Genomic DNA, 13,673 nt, shown 5'->3' with positions numbered 1-13,673 from the left:
CAAGACTATGGACAGGGAACCCCAGCATGACAGCACTGATGGTTGGGCAGGATGGAACTCCATCATAGGGCCTGGGCACTGCAGACATTGAACAGACCCCTCCCCAGCTCTGAGCCTGGCTGGTGGCCCGGGTTTGACAGTAGGACACACTCACAGGCCCGATGAAGCCCAGAAGCCCCGTCCTGGTGAAAGGTCGGTCGGAGACAGGTGCGCCTCCAGCGGTGACCGGGACAGTCTGCACAGAATGCAGAGGACAAAAGTCTTAGAAGGGCTATCACCACATCTCCCTGGAGGGGACAGGGCTCCCCACCCAACCTCACCCCACCTTGGGGCCAGAGGCCCTACCAGCTGGCGTGGCCTCCATCGGGCTCCTGCCAGCATGGCCTCCAGGACCCAGGCTTCCCCTCCCACCCCTGTGAAGGCACTGAATTCTCCTGAGGATCCAATGGCTCCAGACCCAAGGCCAGCTCCCCTGGGCCACCCAGGGTCCATCAGGGCTGTGGGCACCCCGAGGAAGGCCACACTCCTGCGTGCCTCGCCCACCCCCCGCCACTGCTATGGGACCCACAGGGACCTCAAAGACGTTTTTGGTGATCCCAAGCAGCCCATAGTACGCTGTCGCTGTCGCACTAGAGTCCACACAGATCTCTCCAACTTCATCAGTTTTGCAGAGATGAGGGGTCCCCTCCACCTTCACAACACACACGTTAGCTGAAGAGAGAAAACAACCCTGGAGATGACGCACACACAGACACTGAGGTGGACCATCCAGAGACCTGTGTGAACAGCACCTGCAGGGTGGACACCAACAGTCGTGCTCCAGCTGCAGAGACCCACACACCTCTGACCACGAGCCTGCGTGTTCTGTATGTGGTTCATGCAGGTGACAGAAACTGCTCCCAGTGACATGCGTGATCACCCTACACTGCCCTCCTGAGCCCTGTGAGATGGGAGATGTACCTCACACCTCCGTCTTTGAGGCCGGCTTAAACTCCAGACCTGACGACTCCACCCCAGTGCAGGTCCCTCCCGCGGCCCCTCCCACAGCCCAATGACCCCCTTCTGTATTCGCCAAGCAGCACCCCCACTAACATGGCCACCTGTGGCCTAGCCCTTGGCTCTGGGAACCTTGCCTGTCTGGCCCCTGCAGCCCCAGTTATCAGCCTGGCCACAGAGCAGACATCCAGTAAAGCCTTGACAAGAGTGACATGCACAGCTGGATGTGCAGCACCCCTTGAATGGAACTCAGTCGCTCAGGCAAGAACCAAACACCCACAGTACCGGGCAAAGTCCAGCCTTCACCTCCGCCTGAGGATTCCCTGATTGACTCTCATCTCTAGGACGGGTGAGGAAGACACGCAAGGAAGATGGGGCAGGGGCGGACCCTGTGTCAATCCCTTCTTCTTGTTCACAGATCAGGTCATGGCATCAGAGGGGCAGGGAGCAAGGGTGGTGCTGCCGTCTGGCTCGCCCCCTAGATGCTCACACTTGCACACAGTCCAATGTTCCTCCCACAGAGACCCTCCCATCTCACAACAGACAAAACGGCACAAACCCTGCATGTCCTGGGAACAAAACCCTGGGGCTGACTCAGGGGAGGACTGTGCACCTGACTCAGAGCTGCACCCGTCCTGTCAATACACATGCCTGGGGGAGCGCGCATGCACACACACACATACCCTGGGCAGCAAGAACACACGTGCACACATGGGGGGGCACATGCACACACACACACACCTGGGGGAGCACATACACACATACACACACACCTGGGGGAGCACACACATACCCAGGGCAGAAAGCACATGTACATACCTGGGGGCATGTATCCACAAGCATGAGCACACACACACACACACACGCACACACACAGGGGGGCACATGCACACAAATACACATACCCTGGGCAGCACACACACGTGCACACACACTTGGGGGGCACATGTCTGCACATGTGCATACACATGCACACACAGGGGGAGCACCCACACACACACCGAGAGCAGCAAGAACACATGTGCACCCACACATGTGTGCACACACAGACACGGGGGACAGCACGAACACACACACACCCAGGGCAGCACATGTGTGTGTGCACACACACCTGGGGCGGCACAAGTGCAAGCACACACACACACCCCTAAGGGGACCACACACACATCTGGGGCAGCATATGTGCATGCACACACACACACACACCTGGGGGAGCACACACACACCTGGAGTGGCACATGTGCACATACACACACACACCCAGGGTGGGCACATGTGTGCACACATATATCCACACCTAGGGCAGAACACACACACACATAGGACCATGTGCACACATACAGACTCTGGTCCAAGTTTAAGAATAAAATGAGCCCCACTATGAAAGTCCTTATACTTTCAATCAGAAGAATCATCTCTTACAGTATTTCACCAATCTTTTAAAAAATTTCTGTGTTCACCTCACAAAAGCTAAGAAACACTAAGACCTTGTTCTTCACTCCATAAGATGTTTATCCTTGAGTCCCTGCTTCTGCAGAACTTGTTGTGTCATTGTTCAGTCACTAAGTCATGTCTGACTCTTTGTGACCCCATGGACTGCAGCATGCCAGGCTTCCCTGTGCGTCACTATCTCCCAGAGTTTGCTCAAACTCATGTCCATTGAGTCAGTGATGCCATCCAACCATCTCATCCTCTGTCTCCCCTTCTCCATCTGCCCTCAATCTTTCCCAGTATCAGGGGTTTTTCCAATGAGTCAGCTCTTCGCATGAGGGGGCAAAGTATTGGAGCTTCAGCACCAGTCCTTCCAATGAACATTCAGGACTGATTTCCTCTGGATGGACTGGTTGGATCTCCTTGCAGTCCAAGGGACTCTCAAGAGTCTTCTCCAACACCATAGTTCAAAAGCATCAATTCTTTGGTGCTCAGCCTTCTTTATGGTTCAACTCTCATATCCATACATGACTATTGGAAAAACCATAGCTTTGACTAGATGGACATTTGTTGGCAAAGTGATGTCTCTGCTTTTTAATAAGTTGTCTAGGTTTGTCATAGCTTTTCTTCCAAGCAGCAAGAGTCTTTTAATTTCATGGCTGCAGTCACTGTCCACAGTTATTTGAGAGCCCAAGAAAATAAAGTCTGTTACTGTTTCCGTTGTTTCCTCATCTATTTGCCATGAAGTGATGGGACCAGATGCCATGATCTTCATTTTCTGAATGTTAAGTTTTAAGCCAACTTTTTCACTCTCCTCTTTCATCAAGAGGCTCCTCAGTTCTTCTTTGCTTTCTGGCATTAGCGTGGTGTCATCTGTGTATCTGAGGTTATTGATATTTCTCCTGGCAATCTTGACTCTAGCTTGAGCTTTATCTAGCCTGGAATTTCACATGATGTACTCTGAATCTAAGTTAAACAAGCAGGGTGAGAATATACAGCCTTGACATACTCCTTTCTCAATTTGGAACCAGTCCATTGTTCCATGCCCAGTTCTCAGTGTTGCTTCTTGTCCTGCATACAGATTTCTCCGGAGACAGATAAGGTGGTCTGGTTTTCCCATGTCTTTAAGAATTTTCCACAGTTTGTTGTGATCCACATAGTCAAAGGCTTTAGCACAGTCAATGAAGCAGAAGTAGATGTTTTTACGGAATTCCTTTGCTTTTTCTATGATCCGGCAGATGTTGGAAATTTGGTCTCTGGTTCCTCTGCCTTTTCTAAATCCAGCTTGCACATCTGGAAGTTCTCAGTTAGGTACTGTTGAAGCCTAGCTTGAAGGATTTTGAGCATTACCTTGCTAACATGTGACATGAGTGCGATTTTGCGGTAGTTAGAACATTCTTTGGCATTCCCCTTCTTTGGGATTGGAATGAAAACTGGTCTTTTCCAGTCCTGTGGCCACTCCTGAGTTTTCCAAATTTGCTGGCATATTGAGTACAGCACTTTAACAGCATCATCTTTTAGGATTTGCTCATCTGCAGAACTGATGAGTCCTTGTTTGGGGTAGACATATAAACACAAGGGAAAAAACACAACTCACGTCTCTAAAACAGTATAACTCGAAACAAATGTATTAGGTTGGTGCAAAAGATCAGTTTTGCACTGTTGAACTTTGCCTTTTGATATTGGAATACATTCTTAAATAAATGTGGTTGTTATACATCATTTTGATGCACATTTTTTGCTTTATGTTTTTCTGCTAAGAAATTATGTTAGACAAAAAATTTGAGTGATTTTTTTTTTATTCAAGTTCAAAATAGGTCATAAAGCAGAGGAGACAACTTGCAACATCAACAATGCATTTGGCCCAGGAACTGGTAACAAATGTACAATGCAGTGTTGGTTCAAGAAGTTTTGCAAAGGAGATAAGAGCCTTCAAGATGAGGGTTATGGTGGCTAGCCTTTGGAAGTTAGCAATGACCAACTGAGAGGATCATCGAAGCTGATCCTCTTACAACTACATAAGAAGTTGCCAAAGAACTCAACATCAACTATTCTATGGTCATTCAGCATTTGAAGCAAATTGGAAAGGTGAAAAAGCTCAGTAAGTGGGTGCCTCATGAGTTGACTGCAAATCAAATAAAATCATCATTTTGAAGTGTCATCTTCTCTTATTCTACACAATAACAATGAACCAATCAGACTGTGACATGAGACAAAAAATGGATTTTATATGACAACCAGCAACAATCAGCTCTGTGGTTGGACCGAGAAGCTCCAAAGCACTTTCCAAAGCCAAACTTGCACCAAAAAAATGTCATGTTCACTGTTTGGTGGTCTGCTGCCAGTCTGACCCACTACGGCTTTCTGAATCCCAGTGAAACCATTACACCTGAGAGGTATGCTCAGCAAATCAATGAGATATACTAAAAACTGCAATGCCTGCAGCTGGCACTGGTCAACAGAATGACCCCAATTCTTCTTCATGACAACGCCCAACTGCATGCTGCACAATCAATGCTTCAAAAGTTGAACGAAATCAGGCCACAAAGTTTTGCCTCATCTACCATATTCATCTGACTTCTCGCCCACTGACTTCTTCAAGCATTTCGACAACTTTTGCAGGAAAAACACTACCATAACCAGCAGGATGCAGAAAATGCTTTCCAAGAGTTCATCAAATCCTGAAGCACAAATTTTTATGCTATAGGAATAAACAAATTTATTCCTCATTGGCAAAAATGTGTTGAATCCCTAAGATGGTGCAGGAATAGGACAGGGAGACCACTTTCTCCCCCACAAATTCATCGAAAGATCATTTGAATGCTGAGCAAATTCCACAAAACAACTTCTGAACGCTGGCAGAGGACACCAGGCACCCAGAAAGGCAGCCTATTGTCTTCAAAAGGATGTAGGACAAAATATAAAAGATAAAAAGAGAGACAAAAGAGTTAGGGATAGAGTCCCATCATGGGGAGGGAGTCATGAAAGAGAAGAAGTTTCCAAACACCACGAAACCCTCTCACAGCAGTTCTGCGAGGAGTTTTGGAATCTCACAGGGCAACATAACTGGGAGGAAAAAATAAATAAATAAAACCCACAGATTACGCACCTAACTGCAACTCCCACCAGAGAAGTAGCCCAGATGCTTGCGTCTGCCACCAGCAAGTGGGGGCTGAACAGGGAGGTGCGAGTTGCATGCTTAGGGTAAGGATCAGGCCTGAATACCCTGAGGACAATCTGAGGGAGCTAACATGAGGTAGCAACGTAAACTGTGGGATAGACAGAGAGAGAGAAAAAAGAGAGAGAGAGAGAGAGAACTGTCCCGCATAAAGCTCTAACCTAAGGCACTGCTGGGCCCACTCACAGAACAAAGGACCAAGCGAATACCAGAGGAGAGCTAGCCGGCTGCAGATGGGCCCATTCGCTGCTGGAGGCAGGGAGGCAGGCAGGCGACAGCCAGAGCTGTAAAGGGGCAATCTCGGCTCCAGAGACAGCATCCTCTACCAAATTGCGAGCAGGCTCCCAGTTGCTAACTAAGTCTTCCTGGGATCCTAGACGGTTGACATCTGCTGGGAGGCTAACAGACAGAGATAAGCTCCCCAGAGATACACGGCACACCTGAGATGGCGCTCCCGCTGTGCACCCAGGAAACCGAGCGGCTGGGACCGGGGAGATGATAAGATGCACCACCCTCCTGGGGGTGACTGTGCTCGCTAAGTACCTGGTCACCTGAGCTGCTCGGAAGGATACAAAATGCAGGCCCAACAGAGTCTCCACCTTTGTGGAGTACCCGAGAACCTGAACCTGAGTGGCTTAGACCTGGGAAGTGCCCAGAACCCAGGGCCCACTTTAGAGTTCCCCTGCAGAGCAACCTGGAGCCTAAGCAATGTAGACCGGGAAAGCACACACGCCATGAGCCGGGGCAAACCAAATGTGGCCAAGACACTGCGAGCACTCTCCACACATGCCAGTGATGTTTGTTGGCAGTGTTCCTCCCTCCCCACAGCACGACTGAACAAGTGAGCCTAAACAAGAGACCACCTTCGCCTCCTTGTGTCAGGGTGGAAATTAGACAATAAAGAGTCCATCAAACCAAAGAAGCTAAAATAAACAGAGGGAACTGCTTTAGAAGTGACAGGTACAATAGACTAAAACCCTGTAGTTAGCACCGACTACATAAGAAGGGGCCTATAGATCTTGAGAAGTATAAGCTGGAACAAGGAACTATCTGAAACTGAACTGACCCCACAATGCCCTCAACAGCTACAGAGAAATTGCTAGATATATTTTTGCTATTATCATTTTTAAAAATTTTTACGTCCTTTATTACCCCTTTAATTTTCATTTTTATAACCTACTATTACTTTGCCCAAAAAAAGACCCTATTTTTAAAGCAAATTTCATACATTTTTTAATAATTTTTCTGATTTTTTTTTGTTTTTTTAATATTGTATTTTTGAGAGTCTAACCTCTACTCTAGATTTTTTTTAATCTTTGCTTTTTGGTATTTGTTATCAATTTTGTACCTTTAAGAATCCAATCTTCAGTACCCATTTTTACTTAGGAGTGTGATTACTGGCTTAATTGTGCTCTCCCCCTATTGACTCTCCTTTTTCTCCCCTAGGTCACCTCTATCTTCTCCCTCCCCCTTCTCTTCTCTACCCAACTCTGTGAATCTCTTTGGGTATTCTAGGCTGTGGAGAACACTTAGGGAACTGATTACTGGCTAGATCTGTCTCTCTCCTTTTGACCCTCCCTCTTTTCCTCCTGGTCACATCTATCTTCTTCCTCCCTCTTCTCTTCTCCATGTACTCAGCGAACCTTTCTGGGTGTCCCTCACTGTGGAGAATCTTTTCTCCATTAACCTAGATGTTTTATCATCAGTGCTGTATGGATGGAGAAGTCTTGAGGTTACTGTAAGAATAAGACTGAAAACCAGAGGCAGGAGGCTTAGATCCAATCCTTTGAACACCAGAAAACTCCTGACTCCAGGGAACATTAATCGACAAGAGCTCATCCAAAAGCCTCCACACCTACACTGAAACCAAGCTCCACCCAAGAGCCAACAAGAACCAGAGCAAGACATACCATGCAAATTCTCCAGCAATGCAGGAACATAGCCCTGAGCTTTAATATACAAGCTGTCCAAAGTCACACCAAACCCATAGACACCTCAAAACTCACTACTAGACACTTCATCGTACTCCAGAGAGAAGAGATCCAGCTCCACCAACAGAACACCAACACAAGCTTCCCTAACCAGGAAACCTTGACAAGCCACTCATCCAACCCCACGCACAGGGAGGAACCTACACAGTAAAGAGGAACCACAGACTGCCAGAATACAGAAAGGCCACCCCAAACACAACAATATAAACAAGATGAAAAGGCAGAGAAATACTCAGCAGGTAAAGGAACACGATAAGTGCCCACCAAACCAAAGAGGAGGAGATAGGGAGTCTATCTGAAAAAGAATTCAGAATAATGATAGCAAAAATGATCCAAAATCTTGAAAACACAATGGAGTTACAGATAAATAGTCTGGAGACAAGGATTGAGAAGATGCAAGAAATGTTTAACAAGGACCTAGAAGAAATAAAAAAGAGTCAATCAGTAATGAATAATGCAATAAACTGAGATCAAAAACACTCTGGAGGGAACCAACAGTGGAATAACTGAGGCAGAATATAAGATAAGTGAGGTGGAAGATAGAATGGTGGAAATAAATGAAGCAGAGAGGAAAAAAGAAAAAAGAATTAAAAGAAATGAGGACAACCTCAGAGACCTCTGGGACAATGTCAAATACCCCAACATTCGAATCACAGGAGTCCCAGAAGAGGAAGACAAAAAGAAAAGCCATGAGAAAATACTTGAGGAGATAATAGTTGAAAACTTCCCTAAAATGGGGAAGGAAATAGCCACCCAGGTCCAAGAAACCCAGAGAGTCCCAAACAGGATAAACCCAAGGTGAAACACCCCAAGACACATATTAATCAAATTAATGAAGATCAAACACAAAGAACGAATATTAAAAGCAGCAAGGGAAAAACAACAAATAACACACAAGGGGATTCCCATAAGGATAATAGCTGATCTTTCAATAGAAACTTCAGGCCAGAGGGGAATTGCAGGACATACTTAAAGTGATGAAAGAGAAAAAACTACAATCCAGATTACTGTACCCAGCAAGGATCTCATTCAAATATGAAAGAGAAATCAAAAGCTTTACAGACAAGCAAAAGCTGAGAGAATTCAGCACCACCAAACTAGCTCTTCAACAAGTGCTAAAGGATCTTCTCTAGACAGGAAACACAGAAAAGGTGTATAAACTCGAACCGAAAACAACACACTAAATGGCAACGGGATCATACTTATCAATAATTACCTTAAATGTAAATGGGTTGAATGCCCCAACCAAAAGACAAAGACTGGCTGAATGGAGACAAAAATAAGACCCCTATATATGTTGTCTACAAGAGACCCACCTTGAAACAAGGGACACATACAGATTGAAAGTGAAGGGCTGGAAAAAGATATTTCATGCAAACAGAGACCAAAAGAAAGCAGGAGTCGCAATACTCATATCAGATAAAATAGACTTTGAAATAAAGGCCATGAAAAGAGACAAAGAAGGACACTACATAATGATCAAAGGATCAATCCAAGAAGAAGATATAACAATTTTAAATATATATGCACCCAACATAGGAGCACCGCAATATGTAAGGCAAATGCTAACAAGCATGAAAGGGGAAATTAACAGTAACACAATAATAGTGGGAGACTTTAATACCCCACTCACACCTATGGATAGATCAACTACACAGAAAATTAGCAAGGAAACACAAACTTTAAATGATACAATGGACCAGTTAGACCTAATTGATATCTATAGGTCATTTCACCCCAAAACAATGAATTTCACCTTTTTCTCAAATGCACACGGAACCTTCTCCAGGATAGATCACATTCTGGGCCATAAATCTAGCCTTGGTAAATTCAAAAAAATTGAAATCATTCCAAGCATCTTTTCTAATCACAATGCAGTAAGATTAGATGTCAACTACAGGAAAAAAACTATCAAAAATACCAACATATGGAGGGCAAACAACATGCTTCTGAATAACCAACAAGTCACAGAAGAAATCAAAAAAGAAATCAAAATATGCATAGAAATGAATGAAAACGCAAACACAACAACCCAAAACCTATGGGACTCAGTAAAAGCAGTGCTAAAGGGAAGGTTCATAGCAATATAAGCTTACCTCAAGAAACAAGAGAAAACTCAAATAAATAACCTAACTCTACACATTAAGCAACTAGAAAAGGAAGAAATGAAGAACCCCAGGGTTAGTAGAAGGAAAGAAATCTTAAAAATTAGGGCAGAAATAAATGCAAAAGAAAAAAAGAGACCACAGCAAAAATCAACAAAGCTAAAAGCTGGTTCTTTGAGAAGATAAATAAAATTGACAAACCACTAGCCAGACTCATCAAGAAACAAAGGGAGAAGAATCAAATCAACAAAATTAGAAATGAAAATGGAGAAATCACAACAGACAACACAGAAATACAAAGGATCATGAGACTACTATCAGCAACTATATGCCAATAAAATGGACAATTTGGAAGAAACAGACAAATTCTTAGAAAAGTACAACTTTCCAAAACTGAACCAGGAAGAAATAGAAAATCTTAACAGATTCATCACAAGCACAGAAATCGAAACTGTAATCAGAAATCTTCCAGCAAACAAAAGCCCAGGACCAGAAGGCTTCACAGCTGAATTCTACCAAAAATTTAGAGAAGAGCTAACACCTATCCTACTCAAACTCTTCCAGAAAATTGCAGAGGAAGGTAAACTTCCAAACTCATTCTATGAGGCCAGCATCACCCTAATATCAAAACCAGACAAACATGCCACAAAAAAGAAAACTACAGGCCAATATCACCGATGAACATAGATGCAAAAATTCTTAACAAAATTCTAGCAAACAGAATCCAACAACATATTAAAAAGATCATACACCATGACCAAGGGGGCTTTATCCCAGGGATGCAAGGATTCTTAATATCCGCAAATCAACCAATGTGATACACCACATTAACAAATTGAAAGATTAAAAACCATATTATTATTTCAATAGATGCAGAGAAAGCCTTTGACAAAATTCAACATCCATTTACGATAAAAAAAAAAAACCTCCAAAAAGCAGGAATAGAAGGAACATACCTCAACATAATAAAAGCCATATATGACAAACCCACACCAAACATTATGCTCAATGGTGAAAAATTGAAAGCATTTCCCCTAAAGTCAGGAACAAGACAAGGGTGCCTACTCTCACCACTACTATTCAACATAGTTTTGGAAGTTTTAGCCACAGCAATCAGAGAAGAAAAAGAAATAAAAGGAATCCAGATTGGAAAAGAAGAAGTAAAACACTGTTTGCAGATGACATGATCCTCTACATAGAAAACCCGAAAGACTCCATCAGAAAATTACTAGAGCTAATCAATGAATATAGTAAAGTTGAAGGATATAAAATTAACACACAGAAATCCCTTGCATTCCTCTACACTAACAATGAGAAGACAGAAAGAGAAATTAAAGAAACAATTCCACTCACCATTGCAACGAAAAGAATAAAATACTTAGGAATAAATCTACCTAAAGAAACAAAAGACCTACATATAGAAAACTATAAAACACTGATGAAAGAAATCAAAAAAGACACAAAGAGATGGAGAAATATACCATGTTCATGGATCGGAAGAATCAATATAGTGAAAATGAGTATAGTACCCAAAGCAATCTATAGATTCAATGCAATCCCTACCAAGTTACCAATGGTATTTTTCAGAGAATTAGAACAAATAATTTCACAATTAGTATGGAAATACAAAAAACCTTGAAGAGCCAAAGCAATCTTGAGAAAGACAAATAGAACTGGAGGAATCAACCTGCCTGACTTCAGGCTCTACTACAAAGCTACAGTCATCAAGACAGTATGGTACTGGCACAAGGACAGAAATATAGATCAATGGAACAAAATAGAAAGCCCAGAGATAAATCCACACACCTATGGACACCTTGTCTTTGACAAAGGACGCAAGAATATACAATGGACAAAAGACAATCTCTTTAACAAGTGGTGCTGGGAAAACTGGTCAACCACTTGTAAAAGAATGAATCTAGAACACTTTCTAACACCATACACAAAAATACACCCAAAATGGATTAAAGATCTAAACGTAAGGCCAGAAACTATGAAACTCCTAGAGGAAAACATAGGCAAAACACTCTCTGATATAAATCACAGCAGGATCCTCTATGACTCACCTCCCAGAGTAATGGAAATAAAAGCAAAAATAAACAAATGGGACCTAATTAAACTTAAAAGCTTTTGCACGACGAAGGAAACTATAAGCAAAGTGAAAAGACAGCTTTCAGAATGGGAGAAAATAATACCAAACGAAGCAACTGACAAAGAATTAATCTCAAAAATATACAAGCAGCTCCTGCAGCTCAATTTCAGAAAAATAAACGACTCAATCAAAAAATGGGCCATAGAACTAAACAGACATTTCTCCAAAGAAGACATACAGATGGCTAACAAACACATGGAAAGATGCTCAGCATCACTCATTATCAGAGAAATGCAAATCAAACCCACAGTGAGGTACCATCTCACACCGGTCAGAATGACTGCTATCAAAAAGTCTACAAACAATAAATGCTGGAGAGGGTGTGGAGAAAAGGGAAGCATCTAACACTGTTGGTGGGAATGGAAACTGGTACAGCCACTATGGATAACAGTGTGGAGATTCCTTAAAAAACTGGAAATAGAATTGCCATATGACCCAGCAATCCCACTGCTGGGCATACACACCGAGGAAACCAGAATTTTTGAAAGAGACACGTGTACCCCAGTGTTCATCACAGCACTGTTTACAATAGCCAGCACATGGAAGCAACCTAGATGTCCACTGGCAAAAGAATGGATAAAAAAGCTGTGGTACATATACATAATGGAATATTACTCAGCCATTAAAAAGAATGCATTTGATGTAATGAGGTGGATGAAACTGGAGCGTATTATACAGAGTGAAGTAAGTCAAAAAGAAAAACACCAATACAGTATACTAATGCATATATATGGAATTTAGAAAGATGGTAACGATGACCCTATATGCGAGACAGCAAAAGAGACACAAATGTAAAGAACAGTCTTTTAGACTCTGTGGGAGAAGGCGAGGGTGGGATGATTTCAGAGAACAGCATTGAAACGTGTATTATCACATGTGAAACAGATCACCAGTCCAGGTTCAATGCATGAGACAGGGTGCTCATGGCTGGTGCACTGGGATGACCCAGAGGGATGGGATGGGGAGGGAGGTGGGAGGGGGGTTCAGGAGGGGGAACACATGTACACCCATGGCTGATTCATGTCAATGTATGGCAAAAGCCACTACAATATTGTAAAGTAATTAGCCTCCAACTAAAATAAACAAATTATTTAAAAAATAAAAATAAAAAAAATGTGTTGACTGTAATAGTTTCTATTTTGATTAATAAAGATGTGTTTGAGCCTAGTTACAATGATTTAAAATTTACATCTGAAACCGCAATTATGTTTGCACCAACCTAATAAATGTCCATCCTTGTTCTGTGTGCTGACCCCCAGCACCACCACTGGGTCAGATGCGGCCATGTCCCTCCCTCTGGTGCCCAACCTGCTCTGAGAGCCTGCAGGAGGCAGAATTGCAGACATGGTCCTGGGCCCAGGACCAGAGCGCACCACGACAAGGCCTGAGTGGAGATAGAAGCTGCTCTCCAGGGTCGCCAGAAGGGTGGGCACGGGCAGGAGGGGAGCTGGAGCACTGCAGGGCAGCCATGGTGAGGGCAGCCTCAGAGCACATGCAGGGCACCCCCTACTCATGAAGCCACTGGCCACTGGCTGGATCTGCTCTAAATTCCCTGCTGTGACACTGCTCAGGGTCGGTGGGGGTGCCTGTGGGGAGATGGCACCGTCACCCTCCCCCACTGCTGCCCCACCAGTGACTCATGCACCATCCAGGCCCGTGGCCTTCCTGGAGCCTTTAGGGTCCCACTACTGCTCACCTAACAGGCCCTCGGCAGGACCAAGACAACCCCATCATTGGTGCCTGCAGCTGAGGGTCTGAGGGCTGCAGGCCTCGCTGAGGGACAAGCATGTGACCACCTGGTGCACGAGCTTCCAGAGGGG

General features: G+C 44.1%; 1 protein-coding gene across 15 annotated transcripts in view; it reads right to left on the bottom strand.

The window, feature by feature from the left end:
- Window positions 1-13,673, bottom strand: part of DIP2A (DIP2 acetate--CoA ligase A) — a 113,140-nt gene that overhangs the window by 34,680 nt on the left and 64,787 nt on the right. For all 15 annotated transcript variants that reach the window (XR_014076782.1, XM_081570276.1, XM_081570277.1 and 12 more), the window contains 2 exons: window positions 575-711; window positions 155-235 (listed from right to left, as the gene is read on the bottom strand). Coding sequence is in view for 14 of the 15 variants with exons in the window: in XM_081570276.1 (XP_081426402.1) it covers window positions 155-235; window positions 575-711 (218 nt within the window). In the remaining variant the exon portion in view is untranslated. The remainder of the gene's footprint in view (window positions 1-154; window positions 236-574; window positions 712-13,673) is intronic.

The sequence above is a fragment of the Giraffa tippelskirchi genome, chromosome 2 (genome assembly GCF_054371585.1).
Source record: "Giraffa tippelskirchi isolate mGirTip1 chromosome 2, T2T-mGirTip1v1.2.pri, whole genome shotgun sequence".
NCBI classification, from domain to species: domain Eukaryota; kingdom Metazoa; phylum Chordata; class Mammalia; order Artiodactyla; family Giraffidae; genus Giraffa; species Giraffa tippelskirchi.
This window is presented reverse-complemented; position numbering and strand designations above follow the sequence as displayed.